At 31.9% G+C, this 18,797-nt stretch overlaps 2 protein-coding genes across 2 annotated transcripts in view; both read right to left on the bottom strand.

The window, feature by feature from the left end:
- Nucleotides 1-1,669: 1,669 nt before the first annotated feature.
- Nucleotides 1,670-18,797, bottom strand: part of LOC110022701 (K(+) efflux antiporter 2, chloroplastic-like) — a 31,149-nt gene continuing 14,021 nt past the window's right edge. Inside the window, exons 4-8 of the mRNA XM_020721774.1 lie at nucleotides 3,364-3,430; nucleotides 3,096-3,272; nucleotides 2,721-2,777; nucleotides 2,545-2,619; nucleotides 1,670-2,153 (exon numbers count right to left, since the gene is read on the bottom strand). Coding sequence (XP_020577433.1) covers nucleotides 2,031-2,153; nucleotides 2,545-2,619; nucleotides 2,721-2,777; nucleotides 3,096-3,272; nucleotides 3,364-3,430 — 499 coding nt within the window. The 3' untranslated portion in view covers nucleotides 1,670-2,030. The remainder of the gene's footprint in view (nucleotides 2,154-2,544; nucleotides 2,620-2,720; nucleotides 2,778-3,095; nucleotides 3,273-3,363; nucleotides 3,431-18,797) is intronic.
- On the bottom strand, nucleotides 15,749-16,560 carry LOC110022860 (chromosome transmission fidelity protein 8 homolog). The gene is made up of 3 exons (XM_020721986.1): nucleotides 16,314-16,560; nucleotides 16,032-16,236; nucleotides 15,749-15,957 (listed from the first exon to the last, which is right to left on the bottom strand). The coding sequence occupies exons 1-3, from the start codon at nucleotides 16,458-16,460 to the stop codon at nucleotides 15,923-15,925; spliced, it is 387 nt and encodes a 128-aa protein (XP_020577645.1). The 5' UTR covers nucleotides 16,461-16,560; the 3' UTR covers nucleotides 15,749-15,922.

Here is an 18,797-nt window from a genome sequence, read left to right as displayed (position 1 = left end):
GCATTCCTGGCATTAACATAAGGAAGTGAAACCCAACATTACAATTTTGGAAGATTTACTTGCATATCACTTAACTCCTATGTATTTATATATCTAGCACCTAAAGTTTAATTTTTGCATATATGCCTCCTTAACTATGCATGACAAGTTGTGTTTCCCTTTTTTAAAGTCAAAATACTGGCATGTGATGTGAAAGATTTAGGTGGTATAAATGTAAACAGTAAAGTTTAGGTGTTAGATATCTATATTCAGAGGAAATGGGTGGCATGTTTTTAAATGCACCTTCAGTTTCTCCATGATGCTTGCAAATGCTCATGCTATCAGGCGTTTTACTTCCCAATTCTTTTGTTCAAGAATTTCTATGTGCATGCTTCTCTACATGTTTTTAAAATTTTGTCGATGTATGTGAATTATATATTTTATTAAAATGTATAGTTTTTATTTTATTTTATTTTTTTATTTATTTTGTTGTCTGTGGGGTTTAAATGAGTCTGAGTTGAGCTGCCGCTGGTTTGTGCTAGAGTTGTAGTTGTTTGGCTTAAAATTTGAGCTCGGCTAATTAATTTCAAGCTTTCTAATGAGTTGGCTTGTCTTATTAAAAGGAGGATGGAATTTTAGAGAGAGGGAGGGGGTCAAATGGGCTTCTTAGCCAGTAAGTTTCAGTCTAGATTGCCTCAAGCTCCTAACTTTTTTTGTTGGCTCAATTAAGCTGTACAAAATTTGTAAATCCTACTCTTATATTTGCTTGCAATTTTCATTGTATAACTTGTGTTTATATCATATTTGAACGTGCAGCACATTTTTTAAAAATAAAATAAAAAATTTTAAGCTGTTGAATTCAAGTAGAAAAAAATGCCTTCATGTTGATACTTTGATTTAAAATGCATGTGTTTCATTTAGATTTGATTCAAAGATAGAAATTATATGTTAATATTATATTTGTTTTGATTTTAAGGGTGTAAATTAATTGAACTTGAGCGAGTTATTTATTCATGTTTAGCTAATTTAAAATTTCAGTCGTTCGTGTTAGGAGCTAATTGTGAAATTGTTATTGAAATTAGTAGCGCAAAGTATTTTAAATCAAAGAAATTAAAATTAAAGAAATTTTGTTTATAGAATTATTCTATTTAACTATCAATTATTTAGTAAATTCAAAAGTCATAATATTGATTGATGTCATTTTAAATTCATAATGAATCAATCATGATGAAATATATATGTTCATTCATTTAAGCTTATTTCACAATTGAATTAAACATAAATGTTATAATAAGTTGTACACAATATATATGTATGAATAATTATAAATAAACTCTAAAATAATCTCTTAATTATAACCCAACTCCCTGGTTTTGCACTGATCAAATTTAGACAACTGGAAGTTGATCAGCGTGAAAGCCACAACACAAGGATGATCCTAGGACTAACATTGATCCAATTTAATAATCCTAGGGCTGCCAGTCGGAATCAAATTTTAGTAGTCGGATCAAATCGAAACACAACGAAACTCTGGAATTAAATTGATTACATCCATATAGAGTTGGGAGACCATTTTGGTATTTAACCCTATCCATTGATCCATCTGCGCGCGCGCACGCACGTGTGTGACATACAGTAAAATGGTCTGAGAATTATTAGGAAAACAATTAGAGCATGAATAGTTGTCGAATACAAAAATCAATTTGAGCAAGCATCTCACAAATAGGTACGAGAGGTCATCCTCAGTATACCATAAGAAGATAATATTAGAATTTAGACCCTAAAAATAAATCGAAAATTTGATATTAATTGGCGTGCTTGGCAGCAAAGCAAGCCTCATTTACTCTACCAAGAAACGTATGTTCTGGTGTGTGTGATATGGCCGTGGAGAAAAGGGAGTTGAAGGGCTCAAAGGCATCTCAGCCCAAAAATGAGCAGTATGTTTCCATGTGAGCTGTTCATTTCACTATACAAATGTATCTCAACTAGCTGTACAAGTTTCAAAATTCTGCTAAAAAAATGAGTTCTTTCTACCTACTCTACTTGTTTGATCAAATTGCCAGTGTACCTTCAACAAATTCATCATCATCCGAATCAGAAGAATTCAGAGATTTCGTCTTGGACATGACTCTTGAGAATCCATAACCCAGCGATCCACCTCTTGCCTCACATATCTGCAGAAATTTTCATTTGATTAATTAAACACTAACCGTTCGTTTATTCATTTTTGCTGCATACAACAGATAATGTTCAACAAAATTGTTCAGATGTCGCGCATCCAATGAAAATGTAATAAACGAAAATCATGCTCATGAAAATTTAATCTCATTAAAAAAAAGTGGATATCTGACCAAATTTGATCAAGATGTGTTTCAAAGCCACAGGAATCGCTTCAAAATATTGCAATATATCGATATGCAATTAACTTCTATATCAACTTCATCTCAAAATAAGTTCAAGAATTTAAAGACCCATTTTGTAAATCTTCCATTTTTTTAATAGGCATATCAGCAAAAATATAGATATGTATGCCTAATGATAGGCTATCAACCTATCCTTGCATACCTCAGTGAGCTCAGAGAGGTGACGGGCTCTGAATTCATTAATAACTGTTGCAATTTCGGAAGTTGACAGCTTGGCCTGCAGGGAAAACAGGGAGAAATAATGATTATAAAACAATTAAAAAGGGTGCTTAGAAGAATCAAAAGAAATTCGATTTAAGTAATTTTCTACTATTTTACCTGAGCAAGAACAGCAGCTGCTAGCTGGAGACTTGGTTCCAATGTCTCTGGTACAACCTTATGACATTCCAGGTATTTAGATTTTGTTATGAATAGATCTAATAAACTTCGCAATAATTAATTTGGAAAATTTACATGCATGCCACATAGTTCTTATGTGTTTACATATTTAACACCTACACTTTGATATTTACATCAATACCACTTCACCTGTGCATAAAAAATTGTATTTCACTTTTAGAAAGTTAATGGTAGTAGTACTTTGATGTGATAAGGACGATGGAGTTTACATATTAGATATGCAAATACATAAGAATTGTATGTAGAAACAAATGATGATCGTGAGTTTACTATAGATCTCAGGTTGCGACTTACCGCAGTTGCTCCTGCTTTCTCCAGATTAATGCCATGGTCAACATCATGAGCTCGGACGAATGTCTTCACATTGGGGAAATATTTGCTAAGAGCCCACACAGTTCTGTAATTTGCACCAGATGTATCCAATGTAATTCCAGCAGCACAAGCTCTTTTAGCCCCAACTTTGTGTAAGACCTAAGAAACATTAGATTGAGAAGTTAATTTGACTTAACGTGATTCAACATTTGTGGAATTTCAGAATTAATCTCAAAAACTCTTGTCTGACCTCTCTACTCCCGGCATCTCCAAAATATGCAGGCAAGTCAAGAGCACGCCCAACGGCAACCCGATCACTAAAAAATGCTATAGTAAGTTAGCCGCTGGTTTTTAGAAGTTCAATGAAGGCTTTACTTGGTGCAGCTATGGTGGAACTTTTTATAAAACAAGTGACAGTTTATGTTTAACGTTTGATCGAACTTCCCTAAATTAATGCAGTTAAAAGGTAGTTTTTGTGAATAGATTGCAGCACCAGTCCATTAGTGAAAAGTTAAAATTGGCATAGGTGTTGTTCTTATGCAGGAGCTAAGATCAATTGCTTATTTCAGAGAAAAGTAGAGTGGGGCCACCCTATCCAACTTATGACAAGGAGATGTATGCATTGGTTAGAGCCTTGGAAACTTGGCAGAACTACCTTTGGCATAAGGAGTTCGTGATTCACACTGATCATGAGTTTTTGAAGCACTTGAAAGGTCAACACAAGCTAAACAAAAGGCATGCTCGTTGGGTGGAGTTCATTGAGACATTTCCTTATGTCATTCGATACAAGCAAGGTAAGTTAAATGTGGTTGCTGACGCTCTTTCTCGAAGGTATGCATTACTTTCTACTCTTGATGCAAAGTTAATTGGTTTTGAACATATTAAAAATTTATACTATGATGATGTTGATTTTTTTAATGAATATCGAGCTTGTGATAAAATTGCTTGCCGTATATTCTTTAAACATGATGGGTTTCTATTTCAAGAAAATAAGTTATGTGTGCCTAAAAGTTCTTTGCGAGAATTGCGAGAAGTGCTTGTACAGGAATCTGGACTAATGGGACATTTTGGAGTTGCAAAGACTTTAGCTGTTTTGCAGGAACACTTCTATTGGCCAGTCTGGTTTGCTTTTCGGCGGGATGTCGAGAGGATTTGTGGTGGGTGTGTCACATGTCAACAAGCTAAATCTCCAGTGCAACCCCACGGTTTGTATACTCCTTTACCAATTCCTAATGCACCTTGGATTGATATTTCTATGGACTTTGTGCTAGGTTTGCCTAGGACTAAACGTGGTAGAGATTCAATTTTTGTCGTGGTGGATCGATTTTCCAAAATGGCACATTTCATTCCATGTCACAAAACTGATGATGCTTCTAATATTACAGATTTGTTCTTTAGGGAGATTATAAGATTACATGGTATGCCTAAAACAATTGTTTCTGATAGAGATCCTAAGTTTTTGAGTTACTTTTGGAAGACCTTGTGGTGTAAGTTAGGAACCAAATTATTGTTTTCTACTACTTGTCACCCACAAATCGATGGTCAAACCGAAGTAGTAAATAGGACTTTGTCTAATTTGTTAAGGGCAATCATAAAAAAAAATATCAAAACATGGGAAGATTGTTTACCACATGTTGAGTTTTCTTATAAAAAGGTTGTTCATTCTGCTACTAAATTTTCACATTTTGAAATTATTTATGCTTTTAATCCTTTAACGCCATTTGATTTAATTCCATTACCTGTTTCTGAGCATGTTAACTTGGATGGTAAGAAAAAGGTTGAGTTTGTAAAATAGATACATGAGAAGGCACGACTGAATATTAAAAAAAGAACAAAGTAATATGAAAAACATGCCAACAAGGGGCGACACAAAATGATCTTCGAACCTTGAGATTGGGTCTGGTTACACTTGAGAAAGGAAAAATTTCCAGAACAAAGGCATTCCAAACTACTTCCCAGAGGAGATGATCCTTCCCAAGCACTTAAGCGTATAAACGACAATGCCTACAAGCTGGATCAAACAGGTAAGTATAATGTGAGTGTCACATTCAATGTTACTGATTTAAGTCTTTTTTATACAGGCACTGATTTGAGGACAAATCCTTTTCAAGAGGAGGAGAATGATGCAAATTATTGCATGGATGGCAATGACACAACTTCAAGAGAAAATTTAATTCAAGTTTCATGCGGGCCAATTACTAGATATCGTACAAAGAGGGTGAAAGAAGCTCTTAATATATTAGTCCAGGAGGCTTGGACTCAAGCCAATTCATGGGGATCTAAGAAGAAAGAGCCGCAAAAATTTATCAACTTATTTCAAGCCTAAGGATAAAGGAGTTAAATTATTATGGCTGAATATTTTGTATTTTTATTATGGTTTAATAATGACTTGCATGCCAACTTGATGTAGTTTTTATTTGTTTTAGAAGATATTTTATCTTCTCCTTTATTTTCTTGTAAGCTTTAGCTATATATAGATCTTATGTTAAATGAGAAGGGGACTTCTGATTCTTGCCAAAAAAAACTTGCATTTGGGTTGTCTCCCATAATTTCCTTAGGATTCCAACGAAAGTCCAGGCCATCGCCTAAGGAGTTCTTTCTCAACTTGTTATTTCCTCACATTAAGCATAGGGTTCCGGTCTTTGGATTGCGGTCTTATACCAACGTTTTTGTTTGCGTTGAGCATTAGGTCAAGGTTTACCTCCATCCATCCATTTTACCGTAGGTTCTACCTATAATTCGGTTTGTTCCAGCCATGGGACGTTTTTATTGTTTGGTTTCTTACATCACATAAGAATTTCCATCAATTCTTTTCGATTTTGGCATGCACATCCGATTTTCTAATAAGAATATCAATCCCCACGAACCTGTCTTGCATATATGCACATCATTGAGTAATAAAATCACGAGTATAGTTCATGTCGTCGGGAGCTTCTAGAGGTGTGTGAACTCCTTAAATCGCTCCTCATCATGTTTGTGGCATGATTCCACGCTCAGCTCACATTTCAAAGTGTTAAATTTAAATTATTTGTAAATCACACCCAATATATATAACACAAATAAGAAGAGAAAGAGAGAAAAAAAAAAGAAAAGAGGGACTTGAGAGCCTTAGACATGTAAATAAATAATCAATATGATTTTTCCAAAATGTCCCTCTTTTATATATCATTGTTTTCATATTTATAGTAATTAGAAATTACATTACAAAGTGTTGATTATGCCCTAGAAATTATTTATTGTTGGTCTGTCATTGTAACTATCAAGATAATTGTTATCATGGTAGAATCGTCATTTGTCAAATCTTCATATCGGTTACTCCTAGATTATCAAGCCGTTCATCAATTCATTTAGTCTCTCTTTTTGGTTCGGTCAGCTGGATCATTTACTTCGTGTTGACTGATAGCTCTTAGTGCTAATTGGGATTGATTCTTTAGCACGTGTCCAATTCAAGACAGCTTGATTCAACTTTGATCATACCTACTAATTTCATAAATTTATATGTGAAAGTACTTATATATTAATTTCATATCCTAATATTGGTTTCATTGATTAACTTATTTTCCCTCATCCGTCATGATGTAACCCTTGCTTATTTAATTATACACCCAAACTCTAGTACAACAGTCATTGCATGCTTTTAACTATATTCAACTTATATAGCATATAGCTTTCAGGGGATGCTCTAGTATTGCCGCAAGATTTAAATAATTTATTTTATAGTTTTTCAACAAAAAAAAAATTAATTTGGCAACAAAGAACCTAACTCAGCTCTTAATTTTTTGTATCCTGGACTTCAGACACAACAATAGGATTGTCAAAAAAGCTCATTATAATTATAAAATATTGGTTTCATGGATTTTTAAAAATTATTTGGGTTGTATAATCATAAAATATATATGTTTAGGAGTTGGATACATAATACATAGATTTTGGGTGGTAGCATCTAAATATCTAAAAAACGATTCCAAATCAATACGGTTGAGTTGGGAGAAGATAAATATATATTCGGTGGTATTTATGTAAATATTAAATTTACGAGTCGAGCTCATTTGAATACGTACGTTTTAATCGAGTCGAACGAGAGAAATTGAACATGTTAACGTTCCGCCCGGGCGGTTCCTGTTTTCCTAACTTCCTCGACACTGACCGGGGAGCTTTGCCTTTGCCGAGGAGAGAAAGAGAGACAAAGGCAGTGAGGTGAGTTAAGATGCTGCCTTTCGCCTTTGTGGGTCGGCTACGCGGAAATCTCCTGTTTTCTGGTGCTTTTCGCAGGGATCATGTCGGGACTTACCCTGGGCCTTATGTCGATGGGCCGTGTCGAGCTGGAGATCCTCCAGCGCAGCGGCACAGCAACTCATAAGCGGCGGGCAGGTGCGTTTTCAATCTAGCAGGTTTCGCCGAGCATAACTTGTCTTTTGATGTGCTAAGTATGGATAGATTGTTTCACCGTCTGAATTTATTTCACCTGACAAAATCCTCATTTTTAATTCATACAACTGTAGCCACTTATATTAATTGTTTCTGTCCTACAAAATTCTCATGTTTTGATAAATCTAATGTCAAGTCATTCTAGATTCATACTTTATTTTAGCAATTTCATATTAGTCATTTATTGTGCTTTATCTCAAATCTTAGATTTAAGATGGGTATATAGACATATTTAATAACTTTTAAGACTCCATTTATCAAATATACCTTGAGTGATATCCATTTTGTTCAAAGAATGTTGTGAATGATTTGATGGTTGATTGCATATGAGCCTACCATAAGATAGTTTGCAATGCCCTCAAATTGTTGGAGTGCAAGAAAACATGGATTGATAAATATTTAATGAAATAAAATAATCAAAATCTTAATATTGAGTCCTAATATTCAATTTTATTAAGTTTTCGTCTCTCACCTCCGCTTTGGTGTTTTGTGGTTTTTCGCATTCTTCTACAAACCTATCTTCTTTTTCTATCTAGGATGAACCCAACATATGCTAAAGATAAGACCAAGTTTTTGGGCATTAGTGGATGCATTCTGCAATAAATAAAATTTGATTGCCACAAATTTCTAATTTCTCTCTCCATGTGCTAGTATTGCAAACTATATTTTTTCTCAATGATTGTGATTGTACTAGAAGAAATATTTTTTTAAAGGGTGACAAAAATTGAATGTTATTGAGTCTTATAATCAATATAAAAAAACTTAGTTTTACAAGTGTAGTGACAAAGTTATACCTATATCTTTTGCATGGAATGCGAGAAGTTGTTAATCTCTCTTGATAAACTATTTTTGCAAACTATATTTTCCACGATTGTAGTAAATTTTCTACAAGAAATACACTTTTTATGGGTGAGAAAAGTTGAATACTAACTAGACTTATAATTACTATAAAAAAGATGAAAGTAGTGCAAAGAGTGTAGTGAATAAAATTAGAGTTATAGTTTTTTTATGATTTGTATATTATGCTCGCAACTAAGGAAGAAATAAAAGAAGATAAATTAATAAGTAAAGCTAGAAGAGTCAGTGATCCATAATTGTCATAAGGTCAAGTATCTCAGATATATTGTGCATAGTAACGAAGATTTAGATGTGAACATAATTTTGGTGTTAATATTAGATGGTTAAAATAGAAAAATAACTTAATATTATTGTGTGATAAGATTATATCATGGAGATTTAAAGAAAAATTTAATAAAATTGTTATTAGATTAATGTTTTGTTGATCTGAGTGTTGGGTAGTAATTTTTTCTGCATTTAAAGCACCCAAATCAATATATCATACCCATTAATATTTCAACTTCACATTCATCTAGAACCTAGTGACAGCCATAATAAAACATTCAATGTTAGGATTCACGATAAATGTTGCAACTCCTAGCTTTAATTTTAATTGTAAGCTAAGGGATTATAACTATAATATGGAATGACAACCATAGTAAAGCATTCAATGTAGGATTCACGATAAATGTTGCAACTCATAGCTTTAAATTTAATTGTAAGCTAAGAGATTATAACTATAATATGGATTTGCTAGCTAGCATTTTTTTTTTTTTGCTGAATAGTACTCTCTGATCTTATGATTTAAGAGTTACTAGTAATGTTACTTGCTTAAAGCTAGTTGAGCCATGATGCAGTTCTTTTTTTCTTGTGCTAGTTCATCTTACATTTATTAAATTGATCTATTGTTGCAGCTACCATTCTCCCTGTTGTTAAAAAGCGACATCAACTCCTCGTGACTTTGCTATTGTGTAATGCTGCTGCCATGGAGATATGCATCTACATGTTCTTAGGTTGGCGGAACTGTTTATTAAGTTGGTGAATAATTATATACCTAAGATTTTTTTTTTACCTGTGTGTGATACTTCTAAGTTGTTCTCATTATGTTTATGAAAATGTATTTTGTTAGGCATGTAGCCAGTGAGTGCTCTCATTGCACTGTAAGAAGGAATATATTTTTTATGCAATAATTTATATTTAGTATTATTTTGTCTGTCATGGAAATTTTTTGATGGTGATAAATTATATGCAATCTTAACTGTTTATGTCTTTTTGAAGCTTATGATTGCATTGTAATTAATCTGTTTGTTTGATACGTATTATAAATCCTAAAAATATTAAATTTGTAAATAATTATAAAGATCACTTACAAAGATAACACCCAATTCCCAAACTTTACTTTTCTGCATTTAGAGCACCCAAATGTTTCTTATTACATAAAAAATACCACTATTTTAACTTTTAAAAGATGAAATACATCTTTTCTTGCACATGTAAGGTGACATACATGTAAAAATTGAATTTTAAGAGTTAGATTTGTAAATACATTAGAAATTGAGTGGTATGTATGTAAATCTTCCTAATTATATTCATAAGATTTTTTTTTTACTTTTTTTATTACTTGTATTATACCTCTAGGTTGTCTCATATTTTTATGTCATTACAGGCCCTCCCTTTATTTCTTGATAAGATCTTTAATCCAGTCGTCGCAGTTATCTTGTCGGTAACATTTGTTCTGGCTTTTGGAGAGGTATGGTGTTCCCCTTTTATATTGCAATTTTTCAGAGCTTGAAATTCCTTAGCATGTACTTATTAGCCTAGACGTTATTGTTTGTTTATGTTTGTGTTTGCAGGTTATTCCTCAAGCCGTTTATCCCAAAAGCCATATGTACAAGATATGGCTTGGCCGTGGGTGCAAAATTTGTATGGCTTGTGCGAATATTAATGATAATTTGCTATCCTGTAGCTTATCCAATTGGAAAGGTATTTGATTCATGAAAAATTTACAAGAATATCAGTTAATTTTTATGTATTTACATATCTAACAACTAAACTTCAATTTTTACATATATGTCACCTTATCATTTCAGGGAAATGGTGGATTATTTCAAGAAAATGGTGTATTTCACTTTTTAAGAGGTTTAATTTGGTATTTTTTATGTGATATGAAAGTTTTGGGTGGCATAAATGTAAAAAATCACAGTTTAGGTGTTAGATATCTAAATACATAAGATTGGGTGGTATGCATGTGAAAATCATAGTTAAGATCTTTCATGATCCCTTTTTTTTTTTGCACTTGACTAGTTTGTCTTATTAGACACAGCGACGCCAAGATAAATTTCTTGTTTCAGAAACATGTTTTGTCATGTTTTTCACGTTGCTTCTTAGAAACATTTTTACATAGTTCTATTAAAGAAAACCCGAGTAAGCTCATCTTTAACTTGTTAACATTGTGCCAGATTTTGGATTGTGCGCTTGGACATGATGATTCATCAATTTTTAGGCGTGCTCAGTTGAAGACACTCATTTCTATTCATAACAAAGAGGTACATTAATTTCACAAAAAAAAAAAAAACTTAAGACTATTGCCCCTTTAAAAATTTATTTGTTATAATTACTAATTTTATCAACATATATGATGACTGATATTGTGTTCTCCTGTGGTGCTAACATTTTAGGCTGGTAATGGCGGAGAGCTCTCCAATGTTGAAACAACAATAATAAGTGGTGCTCTTGATATGACAGAGAAGGTATGTTATAACATTTTTTTTTTAAATGATAAAAAATAATAATAAAATAAATTAAGAATCCTTTTTCCATATCTGAAGTAATGGTTAATGAATTTTTGGACTTATTTATGAAATTTCATATGTAAATTAGTTTTATCGAAGAAGTGTATTGTTGACGCTAGTTAATTTGTACATTTTTACACTCTTTGAATATTCACTTTTAGTAGTTAATAAACTGATTGCTACAGTGTCAATTCTGTATTAGATTTCTTTATAGCATCAAATTTGTCTTACATTTGTACTCATTTATTAGTGCTTCTGTTCATGGATGTTTTTTGTTATTTTATATCATCTCTTATGAATATCTGCCTTAAATATCTTTTTTCTAATGCACAGACTGCTCAGAAAGCAATGACACCGATTGAATCAACATTCTCATTAGATGTCGATTCAAAGTTGGACTGCTGAGTGTCGAATCTTGTGCTATATTTTTACTATTTTAGTGTTTTGTAAGAATAGTTCGATGTTGAAGTCCTACGTTATGATGCTCAAGCTTTTGCATTTCATATCTTGTTGGAAACCTTTATAATCCGAAGTCTCGTAATATATTGATTGTTTATGTAAATTATGGTTATTTTTATCCTGTTGGAGCTTGATATTTTAGTGAGTGTTATCTCGTACTAGCATGAAACTTGATTTGGTGATCTATTTTTATTTAATTAATTTATGTGCTCTAAATATCTATTTACACTTGTATATGTGATTAATATTTCATCACATTCAATGCAATATGCTTTTTTATTACAATATTTTTTTTTCAATTGATTGAGTGAATTTTTAAGCCTAGATTTCTATGCACTATTTCTAGTAAATAACTATTAAATTATCATTTGAAAAGTTTTCCTTGTGCTTTTAAATTTCATCCAAGTAATGAGATTCTCTAAATTAAAAATTTGTCATTTATGAATTTAAATGTAAGTATGATTTTTCTTCATTGTAGATCTGCATTAACAAATTCTAGACTCTAAGACATCTTTCGTTGTTCTTTTACAGGGAAGCCTTTAGCAAAATCATAGTTCGGGGCCACAGCAGAATCCCTATTTATTCAGGAAACCCAAGGAACATTATTGGTTTTCTACTGGTTGGTGCCAATTGTCTTTGAGCTAGACTTCTATTTATTGTTTTGTTCAGCAAAAAATTTGCATGTGGTATATTTTTTGAGGTTCTTTAACCTGGTAAGTTTCTTCTGCAGGCGAAAAATCTTCTCGTTGTTCGTGCTGAGACAGAGACGCCAGTTAATGTTGTTTCTATAAGAAGAATTCTCAGGTTTCTCAAATTTACTTTTTTTTTTTCATTTTTTATGATATTTATCATAAATTTTCTTATGCCTAAAATTTTTTTCAGGGTCTCAGCAGATATGCCTCTATATGATATATTAAATGAGTTTCAGAAGGGAAGGAGACATATAGCTGTTGTTGTCAAGACTAAAGTGAAAACAAAGAGTCTTCCACCCATTGCTGAGAACAAGTCTGAAGAAAATAAAAAAGCTTCTGACGAATCGAACTTGACAACTCCTTTCCTATCAAAAGAGGACGACACTTTTGTGGTGGACATAGATAAGGGTCCAGAAAAACAAGCTAAAGGTAATAACCCCACTTTAGGTCTTACATCAGAGGATATTGAAGATGGAGAGGTTATCGGCATCATCACTCTTGAGGATGTGTTTGAAGAACTCCTTCAGGTACATGCAACTCATTTCTTTTATTGTTTCAAAAGTTATGAGTCGTTTGGTAAGTCTATGATGCATTTCCATCCTTTTTTTTATTATGTCTAGCAAGTGCCTTTATTAAACCCGATCTTTCAAACTTCCATGAGTTGGTATGATTTTTGCACTTGTTCGATATTTTTTGTGGTCCCGCCTTGCATAAATGAGTATTGCAATTTTTTCGACTATATTTGGATTGTCAATACTTGTAATATTCAGGGTTTTGTTGCATTCTTGCTTGTGTTCGATATAGTTTCCTTGGAGAAGAATCTATATTAAATGTGAGTTATTTATTTTTATTACGCTGATCACGGGTGTATTTGCTGTGTAGGATGAGATTGTGGATGAAACTGATGAATATGTTGACGTTCACAAAAGGTAATTGCATTTTTTTTTTTTTTTAAGCTCCATTCATCACAAATGGTAAATAATTTAAAAAGGAAAGATGTTGTAAGCTTAATGTTTTTGTTTGCAGGATACGTGTGGCTGCTGTTGCGGCCGCATCTTCAGTTGCACGAGCTCATCAATTAGGAAGTTAACTAAATAAAAAATAGCAGTAAGTAATATCTCATATTTTACCTTTAATGAGAGGGATTTTGCTAATGAATAGGTACTAGTTACAAATTTTTAAATGTTGCTCTAGTTTTGCAATGAGAATTAAAATAATAAAAACATGTTATGTTTCTATTATAGAGATTGATTTATTGAATTAATTTTTTCTTTTAATTCACTTAAAGTGTGATTAGATTATTAGTACATCTAATGCATCTTGACAAATGCATGCTTTTAGGAAACTTATTTTTCTTTTAAAACTCTTGAAGGACTTGGTACTAAAAATGTTGTGATCTTATTGGTCATTCCTATTTGCAGGCTATTGATGATTCTACATAATGATAGAGCTTTTCTTGATATGGTGATGTGGGACAAAAGTCACAAAACCAAATGGAGAGAAGTTGAGGCCGGCCACATGAGGAGACATTAAGGACATTTACATAAATGCAACCAAATTGTTTTGTATTTACATTTTAACATCAGCAGCCTAGTGGTGGGCTTTTTGAACATACCACCCAATTCTTGTATATATACATATCTAGCACCAAAATTTTATTTTTTGTAAAATATGATATGTATTTAGACCCATGCCACCCAATTCTTATGTATTTACATATCAAACATCTAATTTTTCTTTTTTACAATTTAATAAACAAAACTTTTTACAACATTTGATTTACTTCTATATATTATTTATTTATTACAAAATTAATTCAAGCCAAAGAGAGTCGAACATGATTGAAGAAAAATTTATTCTTGATTGGCTCATTTATAAATTGAGCTCAAAGAATATGTTCGTTTACGACTCTTTTGTTTATCGAATGAATCAAACACAAATTATTTAACAAGTTGAACATGAGTTGTTCGTGAACCACGAGTTTTTTTGACACCCATAACAATAAGGAGATTAATGGATCAGTAATAAACAAAACAAAAAAAAAACTAAATTTTAACTTGTTGTGTACTCTCTCTCTCTCTCTTTCTTTCTCATGCTACCCTAAAATTTACTTTCTTTCTCGTTCAATATCGAGAATAAATAAAGGCTCCGCATAAGAGAAAAAAGAACAACAAAGAATCTCTGAACAAAGAATCTCCCCATTAATTAATTCTACCTAAGCTTCAGAGCCGAAGAACGAAGTATATATATCAATATATGGGAGGATCGGTGGAAGACGAAGACTTTAGTTTATTTATTAGAAATGTCATCATATATTTAACTATGGGTTGATTTGGAACTCATCAGATGGATGCTAGGCTTTATTGTTTAAAACATCCTCTTAAATATAATATTTACAAAACAAATAATAAATACTCATATATGATCATATTATATATATTTATCTACCGGTAATGCTTAAATTGCACTAATTCTTAAATTTGTATGAATATCCATGTAATTATTTTTTAGGATTCTTATGTATTTATGCATCGATTACATAAACTTTGATGTTTAATTTATAACTACATATACTACTTTGGTGTCAAATTTATGCATGAAATGTTATATTTCACTTTTAAGGTGTTGGTAATAATACTTTTTATATTTTGTTATATTTTTAGGTTTGGGTATAATGCAAGTAAAAAAAAATTATGTACTAGATATCTAAATACATAAGATCTGAGTTATACATTCCACTTTAAACTATACTTGAAAGGATATGATGTATTTAACTATTAAAAATTTTAAAAATTACATTTCTGACATGTTATTTCGTGTAGTAGATGTAAATAAAATTTAAGTATTAGATATGTAAATTTATAGAAATTTGATGTATATAGCCATTGTTAAGAATATATAAAATGAAAGATTAAATAATAAGACATTAGATATATTTAACATAAAGAGATCATAAAATATAATCTTTGATATAAATTGATTATAAGATTATTCTGATGAATATTAAGTCAGGATATTCAGATCTATATTACAAGTTGTTGGTTGATTGACATTATGTGATTCACTCATAAATTTAGAAGTTACGATCACACTTTATTTTAAAACATTATTACATGTATATCTAGCAAAAACTTGATCCTTTTATTTTAGTTTTTTGTTGATGTTGAGCTTTGTTTGGTAGATAGATCTTACTACATTTTATATTAATATTTTGCTAATATTATTGTAAGTTTTCTAATTTACATATTTCATTATCATTCAACCAACTACAATATTGGAAATATAAATTAAATCTTGATAATGATATGAATTCTTTAATATGTAAGTGTTTTATTTTTATTTTTTTTTATCTACAATAATACAACTATTTGGAGTAATACTTATAAAAATTTTGCATTTATCCACTAAGATAAACTTATAGCTTGTGTATGATCATTGCTTACAGCCAACTGCACCTCTTCTGATTAATTAATTTGATAAGAAGCTCTCATAAATTAAATCAAATTTGAAACGTTTAAGTTACAGAACAGGCAAAGCAAGTTTTTACAACAATTAGAAGAACTTTCTTCTGAATAAAACAACTAACCTTTTGCTCTTCGGATCATTGAACTGCCTTCTTATCCTTTACCTGCGGCTCTGAAAAAAATGCGCAGAAGTTTAGCCAACTAGCAGAGGAATTACAACAAATAGGTGAAAGGCAAAAGTGGTACTTGAAATCAGAGCCTTGGGACGTGTCTTGAAGATAATTCGATCACGAATTATTCCGATAACTTCCAATTCTACCCCCGAAGGATCAGCATAATCCGACTCGCACGCAGCTTCAACCTTCTTCTTCCTAAGCACTAGCAAAGGCTTCTTGAGAGCCACTTTCGTTCCCGAAAGCTCGTGGTAGCCGACTGTAAATGTGTAGTTTCCCTGTAGAGATGATCGGAGATAATCAGAAAATGATGAAGTCATCGAAATAGGATTGGGAAGGAAGAGAGAGAGAGTACTTTGGAGACGCAGCAGAGGCGACCGATCTCGAGATTTTGGAGATTTTCACCGATGGATGGATGTGATTCCACCACACCCTGTAGCTCTATGATAGCCCATTCCCGGCATTCTTCCGCCCCGCAGCTGCACTTCAAGCGGATCTGCATCCTGCTACTATTTCAGCGACGGAGATTGAAGAGCAGCATAGAAGAAATGGCTTTTGCCAAGTTTTGAAGGCGGGAAAATTTTAGTGCTTTGCCGCCAAATTTAAACTTCGATTTTCATTTTTGTACATTTTTTTTCTAGGCGAATAATTTTAAGGTCATTTAGATGATAAAATATTACATCCGGACGTCACATGACACATCCGGATGACTAGCGGCCACGTTGTCATACATGTTATTGCGGGCGATATTGCCGTCAGTGATTGATCTTCTGGACGTTGCGAGCGATATTGTCGTCAGTGATTAGTCTACTTGACGTACAAACACCCGGACGGAATATTATTTCCATTTAGATTCATACCACTTAATTCTTATATTTTTACATATCTAACACATGATTTTTATTTATTACATTTATAGGAATTAAATCTTTCATTTTAGATTAGAAATATCACTATTTTAATTTTTTAAGTTATGAAACTTTTTTTTCGTGCAAAAATTATATCACACGTGCACTTGAGGGGAACTATCTTATGCTGCCCTAGGGTCATTGCCTGTCTCTTCAATTTTAATTTTTCTCTCAATAAAAATTTTTTTTTTCTTAAAATTTGCTCAGTCTTAATTTTAAACTTTGCGAATTTTCAATGAAAAAAGTCAAACTTAATTAGGTTTTTTTAATAGATTTATTAAGTAATTGAATTAAAATTTTATAATTTTTAAATATGTAAATACAGAGGAATTGTCATGTGTTGTCCGACGGACTGTTAGGGATATCGTAACTTCAAAATGAGAGAAATATTGAGTTCGATGGCCAATTGACTAGCGCTGGGCTGGAGCCACTTCAACTTGTATGTTGAACTGTCCTCTGACAGTTAGTCATAAATTTGACACAATATTTTGTCTCAAAATGAAGACACGACAACTGCCAAAGACGAGTTGGGGGAGAAACTATTTGGTCCGAACACCGCATGTCTGGATGACTATTTGCTGGTCACCATGTCATCATACATCTCATCGACAAATAACATGACAGTCGGTAATTGACTGTCCGAATGGAATATTTTTTATAGTTAGTGACATAGAAAATTATTACTTATGTAAATTAAAAAAAAATAAAAATTACAACCCCCATTAAATATATGTACTTAAGCCTAGCTAATATTTGCTGCCACCACACCCCATTTAACTATTTATATCAATTGTACAAAATCAATTTCCCTCATTATAAAATGTCAGCTCTTCTATCTCCCCGACTTCTCCCCACTATAAATAAGTGATCGCATTGTGATCTGACCAGAAGCGACTGACCAAATTCATCAAATCAAGTTAATGATAAAAGAGCTAGTACAAATTACATTGGTCGTGTAAATAAATTTACTAAATTTATATTTAAATCATAAAAGAGTCGGAGCAGGAGAAAAAAAAAAGAATACGAAGAAAATTTTATTTAATATAACGTAAAATTTAATTTATATGTTTTTTTTAGGTGAATTTAATTTAAGTGGTGTTAAATCCTACCAATCATATGCTACAAACACCGACTTAAATTTCTAATTTAGTTTTGAGAGGAAAAAAACAACAGAAATAAGTGGTAAAGTAAAAATCATAAAAGAAGAAAAAGAGTGCATTAAATTTCTATTAAATTTTATTGCATTTATTGTCAAAGCGGCAAAAATAATCCTAACAAACAATCAGCAGAGAAAAATCACTAAAAATGCACTTAAATGAACACCAAACTTCTATCCTTTGGTTCCTTTCCAAATACTTTTGCCCCATTACCTTTTGAATCATCGCAAGGAGGCGGAAGATTAAGAACCAGATAAAATCTGTTGGAATTCTCATCTTTCTTCGTCAGCCCCAGTGCAATTGATTGGCGGTGCTTCCGCATATTGACAGCGACTTTATATATACTTAAAAATATAAGTAATTAATATTGCTGCTAAAAGATTTAATTCTTCAGCAATTGTACCAAAACTTAATAACATTTATAAATTCGATAAATATGGATGTATAAAATATTCAATAATTGTAAAATCACATTTATTAACGCAAGTATATGTATCGCTCAAGTAATATAGGGCTCTAATGGAGTCCTAGATATCGATCCCACAATGAGTAACATTAGAACTACGAACTAAGACTTTAGAAAAGCAATACTTTAATCACAACAATGAAATTTAATTTGCTTATCTGTCACTAATAAGTAATTGAAATAAATATGTAATTTTAATAACTATTAAATAACTAAATATACTAATGAATGTTCAAATGTGATATTCAATATATAAAAAAACATTCTTCTAATGGATGGATGGATGGATGGATGGATGGATGGAGGGG

This window comes from Phalaenopsis equestris, unplaced genomic scaffold, assembly GCF_001263595.1.
Source record: "Phalaenopsis equestris unplaced genomic scaffold, ASM126359v1 Scaffold000202, whole genome shotgun sequence".
NCBI lineage: Eukaryota > Viridiplantae > Streptophyta > Magnoliopsida > Asparagales > Orchidaceae > Phalaenopsis > Phalaenopsis equestris.
The sequence above is the reverse complement of the archived record's forward strand: the minus strand, read 5'-3'. Positions and strand labels throughout refer to the sequence as shown.